The sequence below is a fragment of the Centroberyx gerrardi genome, chromosome 21 (assembly GCF_048128805.1).
Source record: "Centroberyx gerrardi isolate f3 chromosome 21, fCenGer3.hap1.cur.20231027, whole genome shotgun sequence".
In the NCBI taxonomy this organism is placed as follows: domain Eukaryota; kingdom Metazoa; phylum Chordata; class Actinopteri; order Beryciformes; family Berycidae; genus Centroberyx; species Centroberyx gerrardi.
The window spans coordinates 355,697-380,733 of NC_136017.1; the positions used below are offsets into that span (position 1 = coordinate 355,697).

The following is a 25,037-nucleotide window of genomic DNA, read 5'->3' on the forward strand; positions in this document are numbered from 1 at the left end:
CACTTTCAGCCTTTATGTTTCAGGCTCCTTCAGACTGGAATGACTCACCTTCAGACAAACGATCCTTGACATCATTTCACATGTTTAAAAATGCTTTGTCTTCTTATTTTGAGATCATTTGTACATGTTTCAGTTATATCCAGTACACTGTATATTCTTTATTCTTTATTATATTCTCTTTTTGCTGGGCAAGCATTTGTCCATGGCCTCCTCGTGGCCATCTAGTGGTTGTATTTACTCATGACTCATTGATCTAATGTTTGTGTATCTCAGTATTGATTGTCTAGTGGTAGTGTGTCTGTCGAATTGGTGATTGTTATATTGTTGTTGTCTTACTACTTTCATGTTTTTGTTGTTGTTGTTGTTGTTGTTTTTGATTGTATTATCTGTTAGGACCTCCTCGAAAACAAGATGGTTCATCTCAAGGGGTTTATCCTAATAAAATAATCTTGTATATATATACTGTATATATATATATATATACATATATATATATATATATGTATATACATATATATACATATATATATATATAAATAACTAATGAATAATGAATGAAAATATGCAGATCAGAATAAAGCTGCTGCCTGCCTTTCTGTCTGTCTGCCTGCCTGTCTTTCTGCCTGCCTGTCTTTCTGCCTGTCTGTCTGCCTGTCTGTCTGTCTGCCTGCCTGTCTGTCTGCCTGTCTGTCTGTCTGCCTGCCTGTCTTTCTGCCTGTCTGTCTGCCTGCCTGTCTGTCTGCCTGTCTGTCTGTCTGCCTGTCTGTCTGTCTGCCTGCCTGTCTGTCTGCCTGTCTGTCTGCCTGCCTGTCTTTCTGCCTGCCTGTCTTTCTGCCTGCCTGTCTTTCTGCCTGTCTGTCTGCCTGCCTGTCTGTCTGCCTGTCTGTCTGTCTGCCTGTCTGTCTGCCTGCCTGTCTGTCTGCCTGTTTTTTAACTTGTTATCATCATTTTAACGGTGAAGACAACAGACAGAGTTCCTGCAGCTCTGTCTGTCTGTCAGTTCTGAAACACTGAAATATTTTTAGATACATTTTACTTCCCACTTAAAATTATTTGCCAACATTATAAATGTTTTCCTCCCTTCAATACATATTCACTAAATTATCCAATAATTCCCTGAGGTTCTCATTTTCCCAACTTGTCATTTTCTCATAGGAGCTACTTTCCATAATCAGCTGTTTAAACTGAAGCTGCAGCGCCACCAAGAGGCCAGAACTGAAACTACACACTGTAGCATTATGAACTTATTATTAGTATTACATAAACTACAGAAGGTGGTGAGACAGGTTCAGACTGCTGTGGGTGGTGAGACAGGTTACTATGGGTGGTGAGACAGGTTCAGACTGCTGTGAGTGGTGAGACAGGTTCAGACTGCTGTGGGTGATGAGACAGGTTCAGACTGCTGTGGGTGGTGAGACAGGTTCAGACTGCTGTGGGTGGTGAGACAGGTTCAGACTGCTGTGGATGGTGAGACAGGTTCAGACTGCTGTGAGTGGTGAGACAGGTTCAGACTGCTGTGGGTGATGAGACAGGTTCAGACTGCTGTGGGTGGTGAGACAGGTTCAGACTGCTGTGGGTGGTGAGACAGGTTCAGACTGCTGTGGATGGTGAGACAGGTTCAGACTGCTGTGGGTGGTGAGACAGGTTCAGACTCCTGTGGGTGGTGAGACAGGTTCAGACTGCTGTGGGTGGTGAGACAGGTTCAGACTGCTGTGGGTGGTGAGACAGGTTACTATGGGTGGTGAGACAGGTTCAGACTGCTGTGGATGGTGAGACAGGTTCAGACTGCTGTGGGTGGTGAGACAGGTTCAGACTGCTGTGGGTGGTGAGACAGGTTACTATGGGTGGTGAGACAGGTTCAGACTGCTGTGGGTGGTGAGACAGGTTCAGACTGCTGTGGGTGGTGAGACAGGTTCAGACTGCTGTGGGTGGTGAGACAGGTTCAGACTGCTGTGGATGGAAATACACTGCAGAGGGCGGTAGAGAGCAGTTTGAAATAATTGAAACAAGTTGTTGTTGTTTTTTTTGTTGTTTTTACTGCTCAGTGATTCATTTATAAGCCGGATTTACCAGAAGACTGTAACGATTCAGAAAAGTATGTATGTATGTATGTATGTTTGCCGATAAGCAAAGTAGCATTAAACTGACAGATTTTTGAATAGAGTTTGGCGGACAGCATATAATCTGCTGTAGTGACGTCTAACCACCAGAGGGCAGCAGAGCACAGAGAGAGAATGGGCTGGACACGGTAGAGAGAGAGAGAGAGAGAGAGAGAGAGAGAGAGAGATAAAGCTTATTGAATTGAATTGAATTGAATTGAGAGAGAGTATTATATATATATATATATATACATATATATGTATAATTCAATATGGTGTTACAGTCAGGATGTTTTCCTGATATCTGGTGCAAAGGGCTCATTTCCCCCATCCATAAGAGTGGGGACAAATCAGACCTGGTAACTACCGTGGCATCTGTGTCAGCAGCTGTCTGGGTAAATTATTCTGTAGTATTCTAAATAAGAGAATACTAGATTTCCTTGATGAACACTCCATCTTGAGTAAAAATCAAATTGGCTTCCTCCCAAAACACCGCACCACCGACCATGTATATACCCTTCACACTTTAATTAACAAACAGAGATGCATCTACAGAGATAGAACGCTGAAGAAGGCAAACAACATTGTGGGTGACCAGAGGCACCTGCCTCCTCATTTGAATTGCTGCCATCTGGGCGACGATATTGCCCCCCTCTATTCACTAAAAATAGATCCAAGTTTTCATGTGTTCCACAAGCCATTCAATTTTTAAACAGGTAATGCACCTTCCTGGACACAAAGATGTCCAGCTGGTTTGCCCCCCCCCTCCTGGTATGTGTATGGGTATATGTACGAGTATGTCTATTATGTCTACGAGTATGTCTATTGATGACTTTGTATGTCTATTGGTGACTATTATGATATGGGTATGTTTGATTATGTCTACTGGTGACTTTGTGATGTTGTGATGAAATGCCTTGTGATTTTGCTGCAAACCAATTTCCCCACGGGGACAAATAAAAGTATCTATCTATCTATCTATGTACACCAAACAAAAAATGGTAAGATATTCACTTGTTTTATTGATTTCAAGAAAGCTTTCGACTTTATTTGGCCTGAAGGGCTCTATTACAGACTTCTACATTGTGGTATAGGGAGCAAAATGTATGATCTGGTTAAATCAATGTATTGGAAAATAGGTGTGCTGTTAAAATTGGAGACAAACAAACTGAATTCTTCACCCAGGGTTAGGGTTAGGGTGAGGCTGAGACAGAGATGCACTTCCTCCTACAATGTAAAACATTCGATGAAATAAGGAACGTTTACTTTAACAAGTTCAACTCTGTAATTTCAGATTTCAAAGAGCTTAATGACCTCTCAAAATTAAAAATACTCCTAGGAGAAGGAGACAGGGCATATCTTGCTGCCCAATATGTATCAACATGCCACAACCTGAGGGACAGTGAGTGACCTAGACACACACACACACACAGTATGATGTGATCTGTTGAAATGTAATTGGGGAGATGGTCACTGAATGAATGACTCTGTTCCTATAGGATCCATAACATTACTGTTAACTGGGGATTCATTTCAATATGGCTGCTGTCCCCCTTCATCCTTCCCTAAACATAAACCCTCATCAGCACTCACACACACACACATGCAGAGGATATACTGTATATATATAATTAATATGTAGCAATCTTAATGTTGTGTTCATATTGTTTTGTTTCATTGATTCTTGATGCTTTGGCAATATTGTTGTTGTGACATTCATGCTAATAAAGCAAATTTGAATTTGAATTTGAGAGAGAGAGACAGAGAGAGAGAGAGAGAGAGAGAGAGAGAGAGAGAGAGAGAGAGAGAGAGAGAGAGAGAGAGAGAGAGAGAGAGAGAGAGAGAGAGATTACAGAACAAACGGAGCCTTGGCTCCGTCGCAGCCTGATGACGTAACGTTACCGTAGAAACGGAAGAGCGTCCGGCTGGGCTAACTTGGCTAACGGCGTTAGCTTCAGCTGATTTCGAGCTCAAATCAACGTTAGAGCTTTCTAACGTCAACGCGCAGGTTTTTAAACTCACGTTAAAGCTTTTTAACGAGTTAACGTCGCCGGTTTATTAAATTAATCTGAACTACAAGCTTCTAAATCAGCGAAGCTTTTAAATAAAACACCTGGTTCTGGGTTAGATGAGCAGGATGGACCCGGCTCTGGTGGTCCCGGTGCTGCCGGTGGTCCCGGTGGTCCCGGTGGTCCCGGTGCTGCCGGTGGTCCCGGTGCTGCCGGTGGTCCCGGTGGTCCCGGTGCTGCCGGTGGTCCCGGTGCTGCCGGTCGTGTCGGAGCTGAAGCAGCTGCTGGAGGATCCAGACATCAAACCGGAGCAGAAAACCAACCTGTTCGTCTCCGGACTGGAGGGTAGGAACCTAAAACTACTGTAGTACTAACTGTAGTATTACTGTAATACTGAATGAAGTATTACTGTAATACTGATTGTAGTGTTACTGTAATACTGACTGTAGTATTACAGTAGTGACTTACAGTGAGTCTGAAGTGAGTTTAAACTATAAAGATAGCTCTGGACTGGAGGAGGAGCCTAACATCACTGTAACACTACAGTATAATGTTACTGTAACTGTAACACTACAGTATAATGTTACTGTAACTGTAACACTACAGTATAATGTTACTGTAACTGTAACACTACAGTATAATGTTACTGTAACTGTAACACTACAGTATAATGTTACTGTAACTGTAACACTACAGTATAATGTTACTGTAACTGTAACTGACAGTTACTGTGATCCTGTAGTGGGACTGCAGAGTGTTGTGTGTTGGACCGGCTGTTGTGTCTCGGTCTGTGTTGGACCGGCTGTTGTGTCTCGGTCTGTGTTGGACCGGCTGTTGTGTCTCGGTCTGTGTTGGACCGGCTGTTGTGTCTCGGTCTGTGTTGGACCGGCTGTTGTGTTTCGGTCTGTGTTGGACCGGCTGTTGTGTCTCGGTCTGTGTTGGACCGGCTGTTGTGTTTCGGTCTGTGTTGGACCGGCTGTTGTGTCTCGGTCTGTGTTGGACCGGCTGTTGTGTCTCGGTCTGTGTTGGACCGGCTGTTGTGTCTCGGTCTGTGTTGGACCGGCTGTTGTGTCTCGGTCTGTGTTGGACCGGCTGTTTCGGTCTGCTGGTTTAGGTGAGCTGCAGGTGAGGTCCAGCTGATGTCAGGTGGAACTCAGCTGAAGTTTTGGGTCCATCCTGTGTTGGGAAGGCGGAGGAACACAGTTCACATTCCCAGTTTAACTCTCATATTGAAATATGTGGCTGCAACACAAAGTCATTGAATACTTCACCAGACCTTCTGCAGGATCCAGACCTTCTGCAGGATCCAGACCTTCTGCAGGATCCAGATCTTCTGCAGGATCCAGACCTTCTGCAGGATCCAGATCTTCTGCAGGATCCAGACCTTCTGCAGGATCCAGATCTTCTGCAGGATCCAGACCTTCTGCACAGCCGAGAAGTCAGTATCTATTTTACTGGAGTCCATGATGAATATTTATAATTGAAACCAAAAGGAATATAGAGAAGGAGAGATGGAGAGATGGAGAGAAGTAGAGCTGGAGAGAAGGAGAGATGGAGAGATGGAGAGAAGGAGAGAAGGAGAGCTGGAGAGCTGGATCACTAAGACCCGACAGAGCAGCCTCAGTCTGATCAGCTGATGTGTCTACAGGGAAAAACACCTTCAGACTTCAGACTTCATCTCTGCAGTAAAAACCTGTCAGCCAGCTCAGTGTGTTCACTTATAAAATACACTATAATATATCCAGGGAACAGAGGCGTCGCCGTCGCTTTGTGATGATGTCAGGAACAGAGGCGTCGCCGTCGCTTTGTGATGATGTCAGGAACAGAGGCGTCGCCGTCGCTTTGTGATGATGTCAGGAACAGAGGCGTCGCCGTCGCTTTGTGATGATGTCAGGAACAGAGGCGTCGCCGTCGCTTTGTGATGATGTCAGGAACAGAGGCGTCCTTACCGTCCTAACCTTGGTGTGTGTGTGTGTGTGTGTGTGTGTGTGTGTGTGTGTGTGTGTGTGTGTGTGTGTGTGTGTGTGTGTGTGTGTGTAGCTGCTCTCAGCAGGGTGTCGGGGGCGGAGCTAACTCAGCTGCAGACTGATCTGTTCCGGTCCGGTCTGCTGGACTGGAGCGTCCGCACACTGCGCCTGCAGGGGGGCGGAGCCAATGCTGCCAGAGGCCAGGGGGGCGGAGCTACTGCTGCCAGAGGCCAGGGGGGCGGAGCTACTGCTGTCAGGCTGGCCCAGCTCACCAGGTACTGAGGGTCAGAGGTCAGAGGTCAAAATAAAGTCTGAAGAGCAGCTAATTTGTCTTCTAACAGTATGCTCCTCATGTTGACCTGTCTGTCTCTCCACCTGTCTGTCTGTCTACCTGTCTGTCTCTCCACCTGTCTGTCTGTCTCTCCACCTGTCTGTCTGTCTACCTGTCTGTCTCTCCACCTGTCTGTCTGTCTCTCTGTCTCTCCACCTGTCTGTCTGTTTCTCCACCTGTCTGTCTGTTTCTCCACCTGTCTGTCTGTCTCTCCACCTGTCTGTCTGTCTCTCCACCTGTCTGTCTGCAGCTCCTGCTGTGTGGGGGCGGAGCCTGACCAACACTCCGAGGCGTTTCATAGGCTGCTGCTGCCGTCGCTTATGGACGCTCTTCTGTCATTGGCCAGTCAGCTGACGAGACGAGCAGGAAAGGTGAGACCTGCTTCCTCCTGTCTTACTCTCTGCCTGTCTTCCTCTCTGCCTGTCTTCCTCTCCTGTCTGTCTTTCTCTCCTGCCTGTCTTCCTCTCCTGCCTGTCTTCCTCTCTGCCTGTCTTCCTCTCCTGCCTGTCTTCCTCTCTGCCTGTCTTCCTCTCCTGTCTGTCTTTCTCTCCTGCCTGTCTTCCTCTCCTGCCTGTCTTCCTCTCTGCCTGTCTTCCTCTCCTGTCTGTCTTTCTCTCCTGCCTGTCTTCCTCTCCTGCCTGTCTTCCTCTCTGCCTGTCTTCCTCTCCTGTCTGTCTTTCTCTCCTGCCTGTCTTCCTCTCCTGCCTGTCTTCCTCTCTGCCTGTCTTCCTCTCCTGTCTGTCTTCCTCTCCTGCCTGTCTTCCTCTCCTGCCTGTCTTCCTCTCTGCCTGTCTTCCTCTCCTGTCTTCCTCTCCTGTCTGTCTTTCTCTCCTGCCTGTCTTCCTCTCCTGCCTGTCTTCCTCTCTGCCTGTCTTCCTCTCCTGTCTGTCTTTCTCTCCTGCCTGTCTTCCTCTCCTGCCTGTCTTCCTCTCTGCCTGTCTTCCTCTCCTGTCTGTCTTTCTCTCCTGCCTGTCTTCCTCTCCTGCCTGTCTTCCTCTCTGCCTGTCTTCCTCTCCTGTCTGTCTTCCTCTCCTGCCTGTCTTCCTCTCCTGCCTGTCTTCCTCTCTGCCTGTCTTCCTCTCCTGTCTTCCTCTCCTGTCTGTCTTTCTCTCCTGCCTGTCTTCCTCTCCTGCCTGTCTTCCTCTCCTGCCTGTCTTCCTCTCTGCCTGTCTTCCTCTCCTGTCTTCCTCTCCTGCCTGTCTTCCTCTCCTGTCTTTCTCTCCTGCCTGTCTTCCTCTCCTGCCTGTCTTCCTCTCTGCCTGTCTTCCTCTCCTGCCTGTCTTCCTCTCCTGCCTGTCTTCCTCTCTGCCTGTCTTCCTCTCCTGTCTTCCCTTTCTTTTAAGTTACAATCTGGAGTCAAATAGCTTATTTGTCACTTACTGTCTCTCTCTCTCTCTCTCTCCCTCCCTCTCCCTCTCTCTCTCTCCCTCTCTCCTCTCTCTCTCTCTCTCCCTCCCTCTCCCTCTCTCTCTCTCCCTCTCTCTCTCTCTCTCCCTCCCTCTCCCTCCTCTCTCTCTCCCTCTCTCTCTCCCTCCCTCCCTCTCTCTCTCCCTCCCCCCCTCTCTCTCCCTCTCTCTCTCCCTCCCTCTCTCTCTCTCTCTGTCCCCTCCCTCTCTCTCTCCCTTCTCTCTCTCTCTCCCTCCCTCTCTCTCTCCTCTCTCTCTCTCTCCCTCCCTCTCTCTCTCTCTCTGTCCCTCCCTCTCTCTCTCCCTCTCTCTCTCTCTCTCTCCCTCCCTCTCTCTCTCTCTCTCTCTCTCTCTCTCTCTCTCTCTCTCTCTCCCTCTCTCCCTCCCTCCAGCAGGGTGTCTGTCTGCTCAGGACGGTGCTGGACTCAGTTGTCTGTCTGCTCAGAGCCCACAGACAGCTCACCACCCAGGGTCAGTATCTCAGTATCTGATTGGTTCAGACAGACCGATGACATGGATGGATGACATCAGGTCATAATCAGTTTGTGTTTTAACCTGCAGAGAAGAAGAATAATATTCTATCTGTCTGTCTCTCTCTCTCTACCTGTCTCTCTCTCTGTCCACCTGTCTGTCTGTCTGTCAGTTCTCAGCTCTCTTCATTATGAGCAGCTCCAGATGTGTGATGATGTCACCGTCTCTCTGCTGTGTGTGTCGCTGTGGATTCACATCTGTACAGCCAGCAGGTCCACACACACACACACACACACACATACACATACACACACACTGAGACACAGACACTGAGACACACACACACTGAGACACACACACACACTGAGACTCCTCTCTCTCTCTCTCTCTCTCTCTGTCTCTCTCTCTCTCTCTCTCTGTCTCTCTGTCTCTCTCTCTCTCTCTCTCTGTCTCTCTCTCTCTCTCTGTCTCTCTGTGTCTCTCTCTCTCTGTCTCTCTCTCTCTCTGTCTCTCTCTGTGTCTCTCTCTCTCTCTCTGTCTCTCTCTCTCTCTCTCTGTCTCTCTCTCTGTCTCTCTGTCTCTCTCTCTCTCTCTCTGTCTCTCTCTCTCTCTCTGTCTCTCTGTGTCTCTCTCTCTCTGTCTCTCTCTCTCTCTGTCTCTCTCGGTGTCTCTCTCTCTCTCTCTGTCTCTCTGTCTCTCTCTCTGTCTCTCTCTCTGTCTCTCTCTCGCTCTCTCTCTCTCTCTGTCTCTCTCTCTCTGTCTCTCTCTCTCTCTGTCTCTCTCTCTCTGCAGTGACTTCCTGTCTGGGTTGACTGAGGATTCTGTCATGTTGCTGCTGAACGACGCTGTCGGCCAATTAGCCGTCAGCTCTGACGCCACGGTGGGCGGGGCCGCCGTGCGATTGGTCCTCCTCATCGCCAGTCAGCTGGAGCTCCGCCTCCAGCCGCTCCTGCGCAGATTCAGAGGTCAGAGTCGCCCGGAACCGCTTACAATTACAATTACAATTACAATTACAATTACAATTACAATTACAATTTGACAGACGCTTTTATCCAAAGCGACGTACACATGAGATTTAATACAACACAAACAAGGATCTAGTCAGGAGAGAACGACGAGAGTAAGAGCCATGAAGATCAGATCTGGTCCGACAGGACAGAGGAGCCACGAGGCAGAGGGCAGAGGGCAGAGGTAGATAAAGAATTTTTTTTTTTTTTAGCAATTACACAGTCCATCAGGTGAGAAGGTGTTCACTAAAGAGCTGGGTCTTTAGCCTTTTCTTAAAGATTGAGAGGGACTCTGCGGATCGAATGGAGTTTGGTAACTCGGTCCACCACCGAGGAACCACAGAAGAAGAGTCTGGATAGAGACTTAGGGCCTTGTTGTGGCGGCAGCACCAGGCACCGCTCCTTGTCAGAGCGTAGTGGGCGGGAGGGAGCGTAGACCAGAATGAGGGAGTTCAGGTCGGTCGGAGCCGTTTTGGTTGCCGCTTTGTAGGCGAGCATCAAGGACTTGAACTTGATGCGGGCAGCGAGGGGAGCCAGTGGAGGGATATGAACAGAGGAGTGACATGTGCTGTTTTGGGCCGGTTGAAGACCAGACGCACGCCGCGTTCTGGATCATCTGCAGAGGTTTGAGCGTACATGCCGGGAGCGCTGCCAGGAAGGAGCTGCAGGAGTCAAGGCTGATATTACAAGAGCCTGTACCAGGAGTTGTGCTGCATGTTCAGACAGGCTGGGTCTGATCTTCCTGATGTTGTACAGGGCAAATCCACATGACCGAGCAACAGAAGCCACACGCTCCTTAAAGGTTAGTTGGTCATCAGTCATGACACCCAAGCTTCTGGCAGACTTTGTGGGAATGAGCTGAGCTGATTCGAGCTGGATACTGATCTGTTGTTGTACAGAGGGACCGGCTGGGATGACAAGGAGCTCAGTCTCTGACAGGTTAAGCCGAAGGTGGCGTTCCTTCATCCGTGCCGAGATATCGGCGAGGCGTGCCGATATCCGCGCCGAGACCGTGGGGTCGTCCGGCGGGAACGACAGGAGGAGCCGGGTGTCGTCAGCATATGAATGGTACGAGAAGCCGTGTGAGCGGATGACTGCACCAAGTGAGGTGGTGTATATTGAAAAGAGAAGGGGTCCAAGCACTGACCCTTGAGGTTCCCCTGTGGACCAGCAGTGGGATTTAGACACTTCCCTCTCCAAGACGCTCTAAAGGATCTCCCTGAGAGGTCGGACTCAAACCGGCGGAGAGCAGATCCTGAGAAGCCGAGCTCAGCGAGTGTGGAGAGGAGGATTTGGTGGTTCACCGTGTCAAAGGCAGCCGATAGGTCGAGCAACATTAGAACAGAGGACTGACCGGCAGCTCTAGCTGATCGCAGAGTTTCCACTACAGACGAGAGCGCGGTCTCTGTAGAAGCCAGACTGGTTAGGATCATACAGGTTGTTCTCAGAAAGGAATTCAGAGACTTGATTAAAGACTGAGCGCTCAAGAGTCTTGGAAAGGAAGGTGAGGAGTGAAACCGGCCTGTAACTTTCAACCTGAGATGGGTTGAGTGTAGGTTTCTTTCAACCGGATCCAACCGGTTCCAACTGGTCTGAACCGGTTCAGTCTGGTTTCAACTAGGGATGCGCTGAATGTTCAGCCACCGAAAACAGTGATGAATGAATAATAGAAATGAGTAAAAATACAATGTGAGGCTGTTCATCACAGCACCAGCAACACATGCTGAAAAGTGAATGGCAGCGAACATGTCAGTCCGTGATGCGGTCATGACATCACTGGTCACATGGTTTCTCTGCAGGAGGAGCGTCAGCCTCCACCAGGCTGCATGGTGTTGGTTTGGTGGAGTCGTAACCAGACTCCACCTGCTTTCCTTCCTTCAGCCATCAAACATCCTGTCTGATGACATCACTTCCACGCTGCCGCACACAGTTCACACAGCCCTTCAGAATAAAAGTCCCTCTGCAATATACCAAACCCTGGGAGAGAGGAGTGTCCATGATACTTTGTGGGTTACTGATGTCCTCTCAAGTTTTGTAATAAAAATAAATAAATCAAAAGCAATATTCAGTATTTGGCCCAGTGTTTCCTGAAATTCAGCTTTGGCCTCGGCCAAGAATTTTAATTTCGATGCATCACCAGTTTGAAGCGGTCTGAACCGGTCCAAACTGGTTCAGCCTGGACTGTATTATCTGTATTTATATCAGTTTCTCTATGAAATGTACTGAGAGACAACATTGTATTTATAAAACGTGTTTATACATGTATACAGTTTGACATATTAACATCTATTCAGAGTGTTGACTGTCTGTCTGTCAGCAGGTCTGGACAGTCTATTGGACAAAGACTGGAGGGGGCGGGGCTTCGACCAGGAAATAGATCAGCTGATCACACTCCTCCAGTCTGACAGACACACAGCAAGCCACGCCCACTCTGCCCAGGTCTGTCTGTCTGTATACCTGTCTGTCTGTCTGTCTGCCTGCCTGCCTGTCTATCTCTCACTCTCTCTCCAGCTCCAGAACCTGATCTCTGTGTGTGTGTGTGTGTGTGTGTGTGTGTGTGTGTGTGTGTGTGTGTGTGTGAGAGAGCAGGACTGGACTGAGCGTGTGCGGGCGGTGTGTGTGCTGCAGGCGGCCTGGAGGTCGTATCAGACCAGACAGAGAGTGAAGAGCCTCAACAGAGCTGTGAGCAGCCTGCAGAGGAGATACAGGTACAGACAGACAGACAGGCAGAGAGACAGACAGGTAGAGAGACAGGTAGACAGACAGACAGACAGACAGACAGGTAGACAGACAGACAGACAGACAGACAGGTAGACAGACAGACAGACAGACAGACAGACAGACAGACAGACAGGTAGACAGACAGACAGACAGACAGGTAGACAGACAGGTAGACAGACAGACAGACAGACAGACAGACAGACAGGTAGACAGACAGACAGACAGACAGGTAGACAGACAGACAGGTAGACAGGTAGACAGACAGAATGTAGTTTCAGTCTGAGCTTCAGTCTCATTCTGCTTCACACAGCAGTGTTAGTGAAGAGTAAACACACTGACAGTCTGTCTGTCTGTCTGTCATGAAGTGCTAATGTGTGTGTGTGTGTGTGTGTGTGTGTGTGTGTGTGTGTGTGTCAGAGCTCGGAGGAGGCAGCAGCAGCAGCAGCAGGAGGCTCAGCACTGTGAGGAGGAGCTGAGGTACCAGGTAGGACAACCGCAGTACTACTGCAGTAGTATTGCGGTAGTACTGCAGTAGTACTTTTTCTCACCTTTTCATGTACAGAACAGAGGTCATGCGTGTTTTCAGGCGGACAGACATGTTCATGCAGAAGGTCACGGCCCGTCACAGGGACAGGCTGATCTATCGGTTGAATATCGGAAATGGACGATTTTTGCATCGTTGACTACGATCGGCTCATCGGCCGATACTCATTAACATACTGCGTCACTAATCTGTTCCAAAGACGTTGAAGTTTGAATGGAAGGACAGCCGATCAGCGTGAGGTAACAAGCTGCGGTTACATGAGACTTTTTTTTCATTCTGGATGAAATCATTCCGGAGGAAGATTGGCACGTAAGTGTTTACATGAGCGCTAAATATAACGATGGCACTAAGATGTGTGTTTACACGCTCCACAGGATGTAATCAGAATAAAAGTTTCTGACGTGCAAAACACCGAATCAGCACTCCAACACGGACTGATGTTTTTAAAAGATGGACCTGCGTCGGTTATTTCTCTACTGCTGTTCTTTCTGATGAAGCAACAGTTTTATCACAACATACGACTCCATAAGTGTCAGAAAAAGACGTTTTGTTTTGTCCCCGCAGTGATTCGGTCCGTTTGTAATTTTCACCTGTAAACCGAAACTGGCCCGGAGAGGCGGAGTCAGGACTTATATATATATATATATATATATATAGATATAAAAACGAGCTGCACCGCCCACATCAAGCCCGAGCGCCCCGGTGTTAATAACAAGCACACCCATTCCAATCCTGCCGGAAAAAAAGGCTAACGTAACCGACGTTACTTACGTTAAATGCGCGAGCGTGTGCAGAAAGAGGCGAGGTAAAGAAAGCGATCGGAATGAGTGTTTACATGATGAAATTTTATCCATCGACCGGATTATGAAAGGGTTAAACAGCATTTCATTCGGATCGGCCAGTTTATTCTGATTGAGGCGTTTATATGAGGCATTTTTATTCTGATTGGGCTGCTATTCAGATTAAAAGGCTCCATGTAAACACAGCTACTTATTTGTTTATTTTAATTAAAAAAGGCATTTTTGGTTATGTGAAAGTTATTACAATAAAAGCTGATCCTTAAATCTATATTCATTGCAAAGTATAATGAAGGGCAGAATATAGATTATTTTGGCAGGGCACAAACGGGTCAATACAAAACAAAATATCGGCAGGCTCTCGGGATCGGCCCCAAATTTCCATATCGGTGCATCCATAATAATCACTTCATGTTTGTGATGTGATGAGATGAGATGAGATGAGATGAGATGTGATGTGATGTGATGTGATGTGATGTGATGTGATGAGATGAGATGAGATGAGATGAGATGAGATGAGATGAGATGAGATGTGATGTGATGTGATGTGATGTGATGTGATGAGATGTGATGTGATGTGATGTGATGTGATGAGATGAGATGTGATGTGATGAGATGAGATGAGATGTGATGAGATGTGATGTGATGAGATGAGATGAGATGTGATGAGATGTGATGTGATGTGATGTGATGAGATGAGATGAGATGAGATGAGATGTGATGTGATGTGATGAGATGAGATGAGATGAGATGAGATGTGATGTGATGTGATGAGATGAGATGAGATGAGATGTGATGAGATGTGATGAGATGAGATGTGATGTGATGTGATGTGATGTGATGAGATGAGATGTGATGAGATGTGATGTGATGTGATGTGATGAGATGAGATGAGATGTGATGTGATGTGATGAGATGTGATGAGATGTGATGTGATGAGATGAGATGTGATGTGATGTGATGTGATGTGATGAGATGTGATGAGATGAGATGTGATGTGATGAGATGAGATGAGATGTGATGTGATGTGATGTGATGAGATGTGATGTGATGTGATGTGATGTGATGAGATGAGATGAGATGAGATGTGATGTGATGTGATGTGATGTGATGAGATGAGATGAGATGAGATGAGATGTGATGAGATGTGATGTGATGAGATGAGATGTGATGTGATGTGATGTGATGAGATGTGATGAGATGAGATGTGATGAGATGTGATGTGATGTGATGTGATGTGATGAGATGTGATGTGATGTGATGTGATGTGATGTGATGTGATGTGATGAGATGAGATGAGATGAGATGAGATGTGATGTGATGTGATGTGATGTGATGTGATGTGATGAGATGAGATGAGATGAGATGAGATGAGATGTGATGAGATGTGATGTGATGTTCAGGTGAGTCTGAGGAGACAGCGGGCGAGGAGGGAGTTCCACCAGAGACAGAGACAACTGCTCCACCTGCTGCCCCCTGGTGACACACACACACACACACACACACACTCACACACTCACTCACACACACACACACACACACACACACACACACACTCACACACTCACTCACACACACACACACACACACACACACACACTCACACACTCACTCACACACACACACACACACTCACACTCACACACTCACACACACATACACTCACACACTAACTCACACACACTCACACACTCACACACACATACACTCACACACTCACTCACACACACTCACACACACACTCACTCACACACAGAAGTCACTTTTTTGGAGTACTGGTAGTACATCTTATTTTGGAATCACAGTCCCTCAACTTTCTTCTTCTTCAACTGACTTTCTTCCTGTGTGTGTGTGTGTGTGTGTGTGTGTGTGTGTGTGTGTGTGAGCAGAGCAGGTGCGGTCCTACCTGGCGGAGTGTGAGCGCTGTGCTGCTGTAGTGATCCAGAAGTTCTGGAGAGGCTTCAGAGAGCGACGCCGCTACAACACACACACACACACACCGCAACACACACACACACACATACAGCAGCAGGCCGCCCGCACGCTGCAGAGAGCGGTACACACACACACACACACACACACACAATCTGTCATATTGTTGCTCGTTGCTGAATATTTAGTCAACATGTTGACAGTCAGACTGAGTGACAGCTGACTCCGCCCCCTTTCAGGTGCGTCGCTTCCTGAAGAAACGCAGAGCCCTGAAGGCCCCGCCCACCCCCTCTCTCTGGATTGGTCAGAAGGGTTTAACGGACAGCCGGAGGGCGGAGCTGAAGAGACAGGTGGAGGAATACATCGCCCTGCACCCTGTAGGTCACTGTGTGTGTGTGTGTGTGTGTGTGTGTGTGTGTGTGTGTGTGTGCATGTGTGTGCTAACCTGTCATGCTGACCCCAGAGGAGGGTTCTGATTGGTTCCTGGGTTCTTCCTCTGAGTCATGTGACAACTGACAATCAGTGTAACAGAAGTCTGTCAGCAGTTTGCAGGAGCTTTCTGGAAACTTTCTCCACATGGAGCAGTGTGAAACTGTCATGTGTCCCTGTCATGTGACCTCAGGCGTGTCCCTGTCATGTGTCCCTGTCATGTGACCTCAGGCGTGTCCCTGTCATGTGTCCCTGTCATGTGACCTCAGGCGTGTCCCTGTCATGTGTCCCTGTCATGTGACCTCAGGCGTGTCCCTGTCATGTGACCCCAGGCGTGTCCCTGTCATGTGTCCCTGTCATGTGACCTCAGGCGTGTCCCTGTCATGTGTCCCTGTCATGTGACCTCAGGCGTGTCCCTGTCATGTGTCCCTGTCATGTGACCTCAGGCGTGTCCCTGTCATGTGTCCCTGTCATGTGACCTCAGGCGTGTCCCTGTCATGTGACCCCAGGCGTGTCCCTGTCATGTGTCCCTGTCATGTGTCCCTGTCATGTGACCTTAGGCGTGTCCCTGTCATGTGTCCCTGTCATGTGACCTCAGGCGTGTCCCTGTCATGTGACCTCAGGCGTGTCCCTGTCATGTGTCCCTGTCATGTGACCTTAGGCGTGTCCCTGTCATGTGTCCCTGTCATGTGACCTCAGGCGTGTCCCTGTCATGTGTCCCTGTCATGTGACCTCAGGCGTGTCCCTGTCATGTGACCCCAGGCGTGTCCCTGTCATGTGTCCCTGTCATGTGACCCTGTCATGTGACCCCAGGCGTGTCCCTGTCATGTGTCCCTGTCATGTGACCTTAGGCATGTCCCTGTCATGTGTCCCTGTCATGTGACCTCAGGCGTGTCCCTGTCATGTGTCCCTGTCATGTGACCTCAGGCGTGTCCCTGTCATGTGTCCCTGTCATGTGACCTCAGGCTGTCCCTGTCATGTGACCTTAGGCGTGTCCCTGTCATGTGTCCCTGTCATGTGACCTCAGGCGTGTCCCTGTCATGTGTCCCTGTCATGTGACCTCAGGCTGTCCCTGTCATGTGACCTCAGGCGTGTCCCTGTCATGTGTCCCTGTCATGTGACCTCAGGCGTGTCCCTGTCATGTGTCCCTGTCATGTGACCTCAGGCGTGTCCCTGTCATGTGTCCCTGTCATGTGACCTCAGGCTGTCCCTGTCATGTGACCTTAGGCGTGTCCCTGTCATGTGACCTTAGGCGTGTCCCTGTCATGTGACCTTAGGCGTGTCCCTGTCATGTGACCCATCAGGCTGTCCCTGTCATGTGACCTCAGGCTGTCCCTGTCATGTGACCTTAGGCGTGTCCCTGTCATGTGACCTTAGGCGTGTCCCTGTCATGTGACCCATCAGGCTGTCCCTGTCATGTGACCTCAGGCTGTCCCTGTCATGTGACCTTAGGCGTGTCCCTGTCATGTGACCCCAGGCGTCTGTCATGTAACCCATCAGGCTGAACCTGGATCAGCTGGTTGAGTAGAGAAGAAGATCTGTACTGACAGTCTTCACTGTTTGCTGCAGGCAGACTGTGCAGCACAGAGCAGATCTGTTCCACCAAACTAGTTTAAGCTGCACTAAGTATTTCCGACCACTAGAGGGAGGCAGAAGCTGCAACACATTTTGTAAACACACAGTAAACCTTCTGGGCTACAGAAGCCCTTAAGGACAAACTGTTCATAAAGGCTAACGGCTAAAATAAACGTTCCTTCTGAGAAATATCTCCGGTCACCAGTCTCACGATCTTTCTCCTGCTGAAGGTCACATGACCCACAATGACAAGTGAAGAGGCGGGCAGCAGGTTTACTGGTTTAACAGTTTACTGGTTTAACAAGTTTACTAGATTAACAAGTTTACTGGTTTAACAGTTTACTAGTTTAACAGTTTACTGGTTTAACAAGTTTACTAGCTTAACAAGTTTACTGGTTTAACAGTTTACTGGTTTAACAAGTTTACTAGATTAACAAGTTTACTGGTTTAACAGTTTACTGGTTTAACAAGTTTACTAGATTAACAAGTTTACTGGTTTAACAGTTTACTAGTTTAACAGTTTACTGGTTTAACAAGTTTACTGGTTTAACAAGTTTACTAGATTAACAAGTTTACTGGTTTAACAGTTTACTGGTTTAACAAGTTTACTAGCTTAACAAGTTTACTGGTTTAACAGTTTACTGGTTTAACAAGTTTACTAGATTAACAAGTTTACTGGTTTAACAGTTTACTGGTTTAACAAGTTTACTGGTTTAACAGTTTACTGGTTTAACAAGTTTACTAGATTAACAAGTTTACTGGTTTAACAGTTTACTAGTTTAACAGTTTACTGGTTTAACAAGTTTACTGGTTTAACAAGTTTACTAGCTTAACAAGTTTACTGGTTTAACAGTTTACTGGTTTAACAAGTTTACTAGCTTAACAAGTTTACTAGTTTAACAAGTTTACTGGTTTAACAAGTTTACTAGCTTAACAAGTTTACTAGTTTAACAAGTTTACTGGTTTAACAGTTTACTGGTTTAACAAGTTTACTGGTTTAACAAGTTTACTAGTTTAACAGTTTACTGGTTTAACAAGTTTACTAGTTTAACAAGTTTACTAGTTTAACAAGTTTACTGGTTTAACAGTTTACTAGTTTAACAGTTTACTGGTTTAACAAGTTTACTGGTTTAACAAGTTTACTGGTTTAACAGTTTACTGGTTTAACAAGTTTACTAGTTTAACAGTTTACTGGTTTAACAAGTTTACTGGTTTAACAGTTTACTAGTTTAACAGTTTACTGGTTTAACAAGTTTACTAGTTTAACAAGTTTACTGGTTTAACAGTTTACTAGTTTAACAGTTTACTGGTTTAACAAGTTTACTAGTTTAACAAGTTTACTGGTTTAACAAGTTTACTGGTTTAACAGTTTACTGGTTTAACAAGTTTACTAGTTTAACAGTTTACTGGTTTAACAAGTTTACTGGTTTAACAAGTTTACTAGTTTAACAAGTTTACTGGTTTAACAAGTTTACTGATTTAACAGTTTACTGGTTTAACAAGTTTACTAGTTTAACAGTTTACTGGTTTAACAAGTTTACTGGTTTAACAGTTTACTAGTTTAACAGTTTACTGGTTTAACGAGTTTACTGGTTTAACAGTTTACTAGTTTAACAGTTTACTGGTTTAACAAGTTTACTAGTTTAACAAGTTTACTGGTTTAACAGTTTACTGGTTTAACAGTTTACTAGTTTAACAGTTTACTGGTTTAACAAGTTTACTAGCTTAACAAGTTTACTGGTTTAACAAGTTTACTGGTTTAACAAGTTTACTAGTTTAACAGTTTACTGGTTTAACAAGTTTACTAGTTTAACAAGTTTACTGGTTTAACAGTTTACTGGTTTAACAAGTTTACTAGTTTAACAGTTTACTGGTTTAACAAGTTTACTAGATTAACAAGTTTACTGGTTTAACAGTTTACTGGTTTAACAAGTTTACTAGTTTAACAGTTTACTGGTTTAACAAGTTTACTAGATTAACAAGTTTACTGGTTTAACAGTACTGGTTTAACAAGTTTACTAGATTAACAAGTTTACTGGTTTAACAGTTTACTGGTTTAACAAGTTTACTAGTTTAACAGTTTACTGGTTTAACAAGTTTACTAGATTAACAAGTTTACTGGTTTAACAGTACTGGTTTAACAAGTTTACTAGCTTAACAAGTTTACTGGTTTAACAGTACTGGTTTAACAAGTTTACTAGCTTAAGTTTACTGGTTTAACAGTTTACTGGTTTAACAGTTTACTAGTTTAACAGTTTACTAGATTAACAAGTTTACTAGCTTAACAAGTTTACTGGTTTAACAGTTTACTGGTTTAACAGTTTACTGGTTTAACAAGTTTACTAGATTAACAAGTTTACTGGTTTAACAGTTTACTAGTTTAACAGTTTACTGGTTTAACAGTTTACTAGTTTAACAATTTCCTCGCTCGCTTCATCGATTCGCCGTTACTCGGGCGACTGTGACAAGGAGAAAGAGGAGAAAACAACAACAAGCTGCTGCTGTGTTGTTGTTTGTTTGTTTACATCATCACGTCTCCACACAGCTTCAGGACTGTTACAGGCTCTGAAGTCACTTAGTGCAGCTTTAAGTTTTGATCTGTTCTGTTTTGCTCTCTCGCTCTCTCCCTCCTGTCTCTCTCCCTCCTGTCTCTCTCTCCCTGCCTGTCTCTCTCCCTCCTGTCTCTCTCTCCCTCCTGTCTCTCTCCCTCCTGTCTCTCTCTCCCTGCCTGTCTCTCTCCCTCCTGTCTCTCTCTCCCTCCTGTCTCTCTCCCTCCTGTCTCTCTCCCTCCTGTCTCTCTCTCCCTCCTGTCTCTCTCCCTCCTGTCTCTCTCTCCCTCCTGTCTCTCTCCCTCCTGTCTCTCTCCCTCCTGTCTCTCTCCCTCCTGTCTCTCTCTCCCTCCTGTCTCTCTCTCCCTCCTGTCTCTCTCCCTGCCTGTCTCTCTCCCTCCTGTCTCTCTCTCCCTCCTGTCTCTCTCCCTCCTGTCTCTCTCCCTGCCTGTGTCTCTCCCTCCTGTCTCTCTCTCCCTCCTGTCTCTCTCCCTCCTGTCTCTCTCCCTCCTGTCTCTCTCTCCCTCCTGTCTCTCTCCCTCCTGTCTCTCTCCCTCCTGTCTCTCTCTCCCTCCTGTCTCTCTCCCTGCCTGTCTCTCTCCCTCCTGTCTCTCTCTCCCTCCTGTCTCTCTCCCTCCTGTCTCTCTCTCCCTCCTCTCTCTCTCCCTCCTGTCTCTCTCCCTCCTGTCTCTCTCTCCCTCCTGTCTCTCTCCCTCCTGTCTCTCTCCCTGCCTGTCTCTCTCCCTCCTGTCTCTCTCTCCCTCCTGTCTCTCTCCCTCCTGTCTCTCTCCCTGCCTGTCTCTCTCCCTCCTGTCTCTCTCCCTGCCTGTCTCTCTCTCCCTCCTGTCTCTCTCCCTCCTGTCTCTCTCTCCCTCCTGTCTCTCTCTCTCCCTCCTGTCTCTCTCTCCCTCCTGTCTCTCTCTCTCCCTCCTGTCTCTCTCCCTGCCTGTCTCTCTCCCTCCTGTCTCTCTCCCTCCTGTCTCTCTCCCTCCTGTCTCTCTCTCCCTCCTGTCTCTCTCTCTCCCTCCTGTCTCTCTCCCTGCCTGTCTCTCTCCCTGCCTGTCTCTCTCTCCCTGTCTGTCTCTCCCTCCTGTCTCTCTCTCTCCCTCCTGTCTCTCTCCCTGCCTGTCTCTCTCCCTCCTGTCTCTCTCCCTCCTGTCTCTCTCTCCCTCCTGTCTCTCTCTCTCCCTCCTGTCTCTCTCTCCCTCCTGTCTCTCTCCCTCCTGTCTCTCTCCCTGTCTCTCTCTCCCTCCTGTCTCTCTCTCTCCCTCCTGTCTCTCTCCCTGCCTGTCTCTCTCCCTCCTGTCTCTCTCCCTCCTGTCTCTCTCCCTCCTGTCTCTCTCTCCCTCCTGTCTCTCTCTCTCCCTCCTGTCTCTCTCCCTCCTGTCTCTCTCTCCCTCCTGTCTCTCTCTCTCCCTCCTGTCTCTCTCTCCCTGCCTGTCTCTCTCCCTGCCTGTCTCTCTCTCCCTGTCTCTCTCTCTCCCTCCTGTCTCTCTCTCCCTCCTGTCTCTCTCTCTCCCTCCTGTCTCTCTCTCCCTGCCTGTCTCTCTCCCTGCCTGTCTCTCTCCCTGCCTGTCTCTCTCTCTCCCTCCTGTCTCTCTCTCTCCCTCCTGTCTCTCTCTCCCTGCCTGTCTCTCTCCCTGCCTGTCTCTCTCTCCCTGTCTCTCTCTCTCCCTCCTGTCTCTCTCCCTCCTGTCTCTCTCTCCCTCCTGTCTCTCTCTCTCCCTCCTGTCTCTCTCCCTGCCTGTCTCTCTCCCTCCTGTCTCTCTCCCTCCTGTCTCTCTCTCCCTCCTGTCTCTCTCTCTCCCTCCTGTCTCTCTCCCTGCCTGTCTCTCTCCCTCCTGTCTCTCTCCCTCCTGTCTCTCTCTCCCTCCTGTCTCTCTCTCTCCCTCCTGTCTCTCTCCCTGCCTGTCTCTCTCCCTGCCTGTCTCTCTCTCCCTGTCTGTCTGTCAGTCTGCAGCGTCCTCTCAGCAGTGTGTGTCTCTCCATGAGGAGGTGCAGCGCCTCCTGCTGGCTCTGCTGCAGCGGGGGGAGGAGGAGGAGAGGAGGGAGGAGGAGAGGAGGGGGGAGCTGCTGCTGCACATACACACCCAGCTGGAGCAGCTGAGCGGTAACACACACACACACACACACACACACACACACACACACACACATACACATAGAAACACACACAGAAACACACTAACACACACACACACACAGAAACACACACACACACACACAGAAACACACACTAACACACACACACACAACAACACGTCAACACATGTTTCTAACTCCATCCCCCAGATGCCCCCTCCCTCTCCGTTGCCACGGCGACAGATGCTGAGATGTTCCTGAGCCCCTCGGCTCCTGTCGCCGCCCGCGCCCGTCAATCCCACAATGCAACGCTGCGGGCTGGCCGGCTGCCCTGGTGGAGGACGCTGGGAGAGACCAACGCGTATGACATCACTTCCCGTCCTGGCCACGCCCATCTGGAGGAGCTGGAGGCGGAGCTTGGAGGACTGTTCCTGGGAGGCGGAGTCAGCTGATGGGCGGAGCTAACCTGACTCGACTGAGAGGAGCAGCGATCGCTCTGCTTCAAAATGTTGGAATGACTTGAAACCAATTCACTTCACTTTCAACTTTATTGACACAGTGTAGAATCACAGTAACCTGTCTCTCTCTCTCTCCTGTCTCTCTCTAAGTGTCTCTCTCTCTCTCTAAGTATCTCTCTCTCTCTAAGTATCTCTCTGTCTGTCTCACACCATCAGTGTTCAAACTGTAAACTTTACTCAGCAGTTTGGCGGCGACACACAACAACAACAGAACAACAGTCAATACATTCACAGTCTGCACTGTAACACACGCACTGGTAACCGTGGTAACCACTTCCCATCCTGCACCTGTGTTGCAGCAGTACCACACTGGTAACCATGGTAACAGCTCTACAGTATCGGGACATGATTGTGATTTTCCAGACATTTCCTCAGCAGACGCAGAAACCACAAGCATGAGGAGTGTGTGTGTGTGTGTGTGTGTGTGTGTGTGTGTGTGTGTATGTGTGTGTGTGTGTGTGTGTGTGTGACATTAATACAACGTTTTAACATTTACTGGCTGTGACCAAATAAAAGTGACATGAACTGTTTGACCGGTCTGATTTTCCTACTAATCCTCCAGGAAACAGATTATTTTTAAGAAGTAGAGGAACTTTACTGCTACAGAAGTAACATAATGGTTTGGTAGATGGAGGTTTGGTAGATGGAGGTTTGGTTAGATGGAGGTTTGGTAGATGGAGGTTTGGTTAGATGGAGGTTTGGTTAGATGGAGGTTTGGTTAGATGGAGGTTTGGTTAGATGGAGGTTTGGTAGATGGAGGTTTGGTTAGATGGAGGTTTGGTTAGATGGAGGTTTGGTTAAATGGAAGTTTGGTTAGATGGAGGTTTGGTAGATGGAGGTTTGGTAGATGGAGGTTTGATTAGATGGAGGTTTGGTTAGATGGAGGTTTGGTAGATGGAGGTTTGGTAGATGGAGGTTTGGTTAGATGGAGGTTTGGTAGATGGAGGTTTGGTAGATGGAGGTTTGGTTAGATGGAGGTTTGGTAGATGGAGGTTTGGTAGACGGAGGTTTGGTAGATGGAGGTTTGGTAGACGGAGGTTTGGTAGACGGAGGTTTGGTAGACAGAGGTTTGGTTAAACTGACGTCCGACTCTGGTAGAAATCTTCCCAGTAAAGCAAAGCAACACAAACTGAACCACTAAGATCAAATATCTGAACTACAGCAACAACAAACACCTGAAGCAACAAATCACAGAGCAAACTGGAACAGGAAATGCATCATTCCTTACAATGTTCTGATTGGTCTTTAGCCCTGTCAATCAAATACATGTTTTCATCTCTTTACATCAAATCACAGCTTGATGGACTGTACAGATATTTACATGTTTCAACAGATAATTCTTCTCTCGCTCCAGCAGCAGGGGGCGCCGCTCTGTTAAACATGTGTCTGCTCAGTGCTGCTGGTCCACTGGGGCGGCAGTTTGTTTTATTTCATGATGTGATCATGATTATTATTGATCATTATTGATTAGAGGAGCAGATTATTTTCCTGCTTCAACATCTGGACTGTCTGTTTCAACCACAGAGACTTTCTGATCAAATGAAATGTTGATGTTCTGTATTTTTTAACTGGTGAAAATAAAATTATGATATACAATTACACAATTGATTGTGCTGTCCTACTAGCCACCAGTTACCGTTAACCACCAGTAGCCACCAGTAGTTACCGTTAACCACCACTAGCCACCAGTAGTTACCGGTAACCACCAGTAGCCACCAGTAGTTACCGGTAACCACCACTAGCCACCAGTAGTTACCGGTAACCACCAGTAGCCACCAGTAGTTACCAGTAGACACAACTAGCCACCAGTAGTTACCAGTAGCCACCAGTGGTCACCAGTAGTTACCGGTAACCACCACTAGCCACCAGTAGTCACCAGTAGTTACCGGTAACCACCAGTAGCCACCAGTAGACACCAGTGGTCACCAGTAGTTACCAGTAACCACCAGTAGCCACTAGTAGCAACGACTGGTTACCAGTAGTTACCAGTAGCCACCAGTAGCCACTAGTAGCAACGACTGGTTACAAGTAGCCACCAATAGTCAGCAGTAGTTACTAGTAGCCACCAGTAGTTACCAGTAGCCACTAGTGGCAACGACTGGTTACCAGTAGCCACCAATAGTTACCAGTAGCCACTAGTAGCCACCAGTAGCCACCAATAGTTACCAGTAGTTACCAGTAGCCACCAATAGTTACCAGTAGCCACCAATAGTTACCAGTAACCACCAATAGTTACCAGTAGTTACCAGTAGCCACCAATAGTCAGCAGTAGTTACTAGTAGCCACCAGTAGTTACCAGTAGCCACTAGTGGCAACAACTGGTTACCAGTAGCCACCAATAGTTACCAGTAGCCACTAGTAGCCACCAGTAGCCACCAATAGTTACCAGTAGCCACCAATAGTTACCAGTAGTTACCAGTAGCCACCAATAGTTACCAGTAGCCACCAATAGTTACCAGTAGTTACCAGTAGCCACCAATAGTCAGCAGTAGTTACTAGTAGCCACCAGTAGTTACCAGTAGCCACTAGTGGCAACGACTGGTTACCAGTAGCCACCAATAGTTACCAGTAGCCACTAGTAGCCACCAGTAGCCACCAAT

The 25,037-nt window shown here is 47.4% G+C and overlaps 1 protein-coding gene across 1 annotated transcript; it reads left to right on the plus strand.

The window, feature by feature from the left end:
• The first annotated feature begins 4,236 nt into the window (after positions 1-4,236).
• On the plus strand, positions 4,237-22,371 carry iqcb1 (IQ motif containing B1). Its single transcript, XM_078291221.1, has 16 exons — positions 4,237-4,453; positions 5,223-5,233; positions 5,383-5,550; positions 6,187-6,350; positions 6,657-6,777; positions 8,205-8,283; positions 8,456-8,555; positions 9,076-9,248; positions 11,611-11,729; positions 11,880-11,998; positions 12,429-12,495; positions 14,756-14,831; positions 15,242-15,408; positions 15,524-15,661; positions 21,791-21,947; positions 22,130-22,371. The coding sequence occupies exons 1-16, from the start codon at positions 4,237-4,239 to the stop codon at positions 22,369-22,371; spliced, it is 2,118 nt and encodes a 705-aa protein (XP_078147347.1).
• Positions 22,372-25,037: the final 2,666 nt, after the last annotated feature.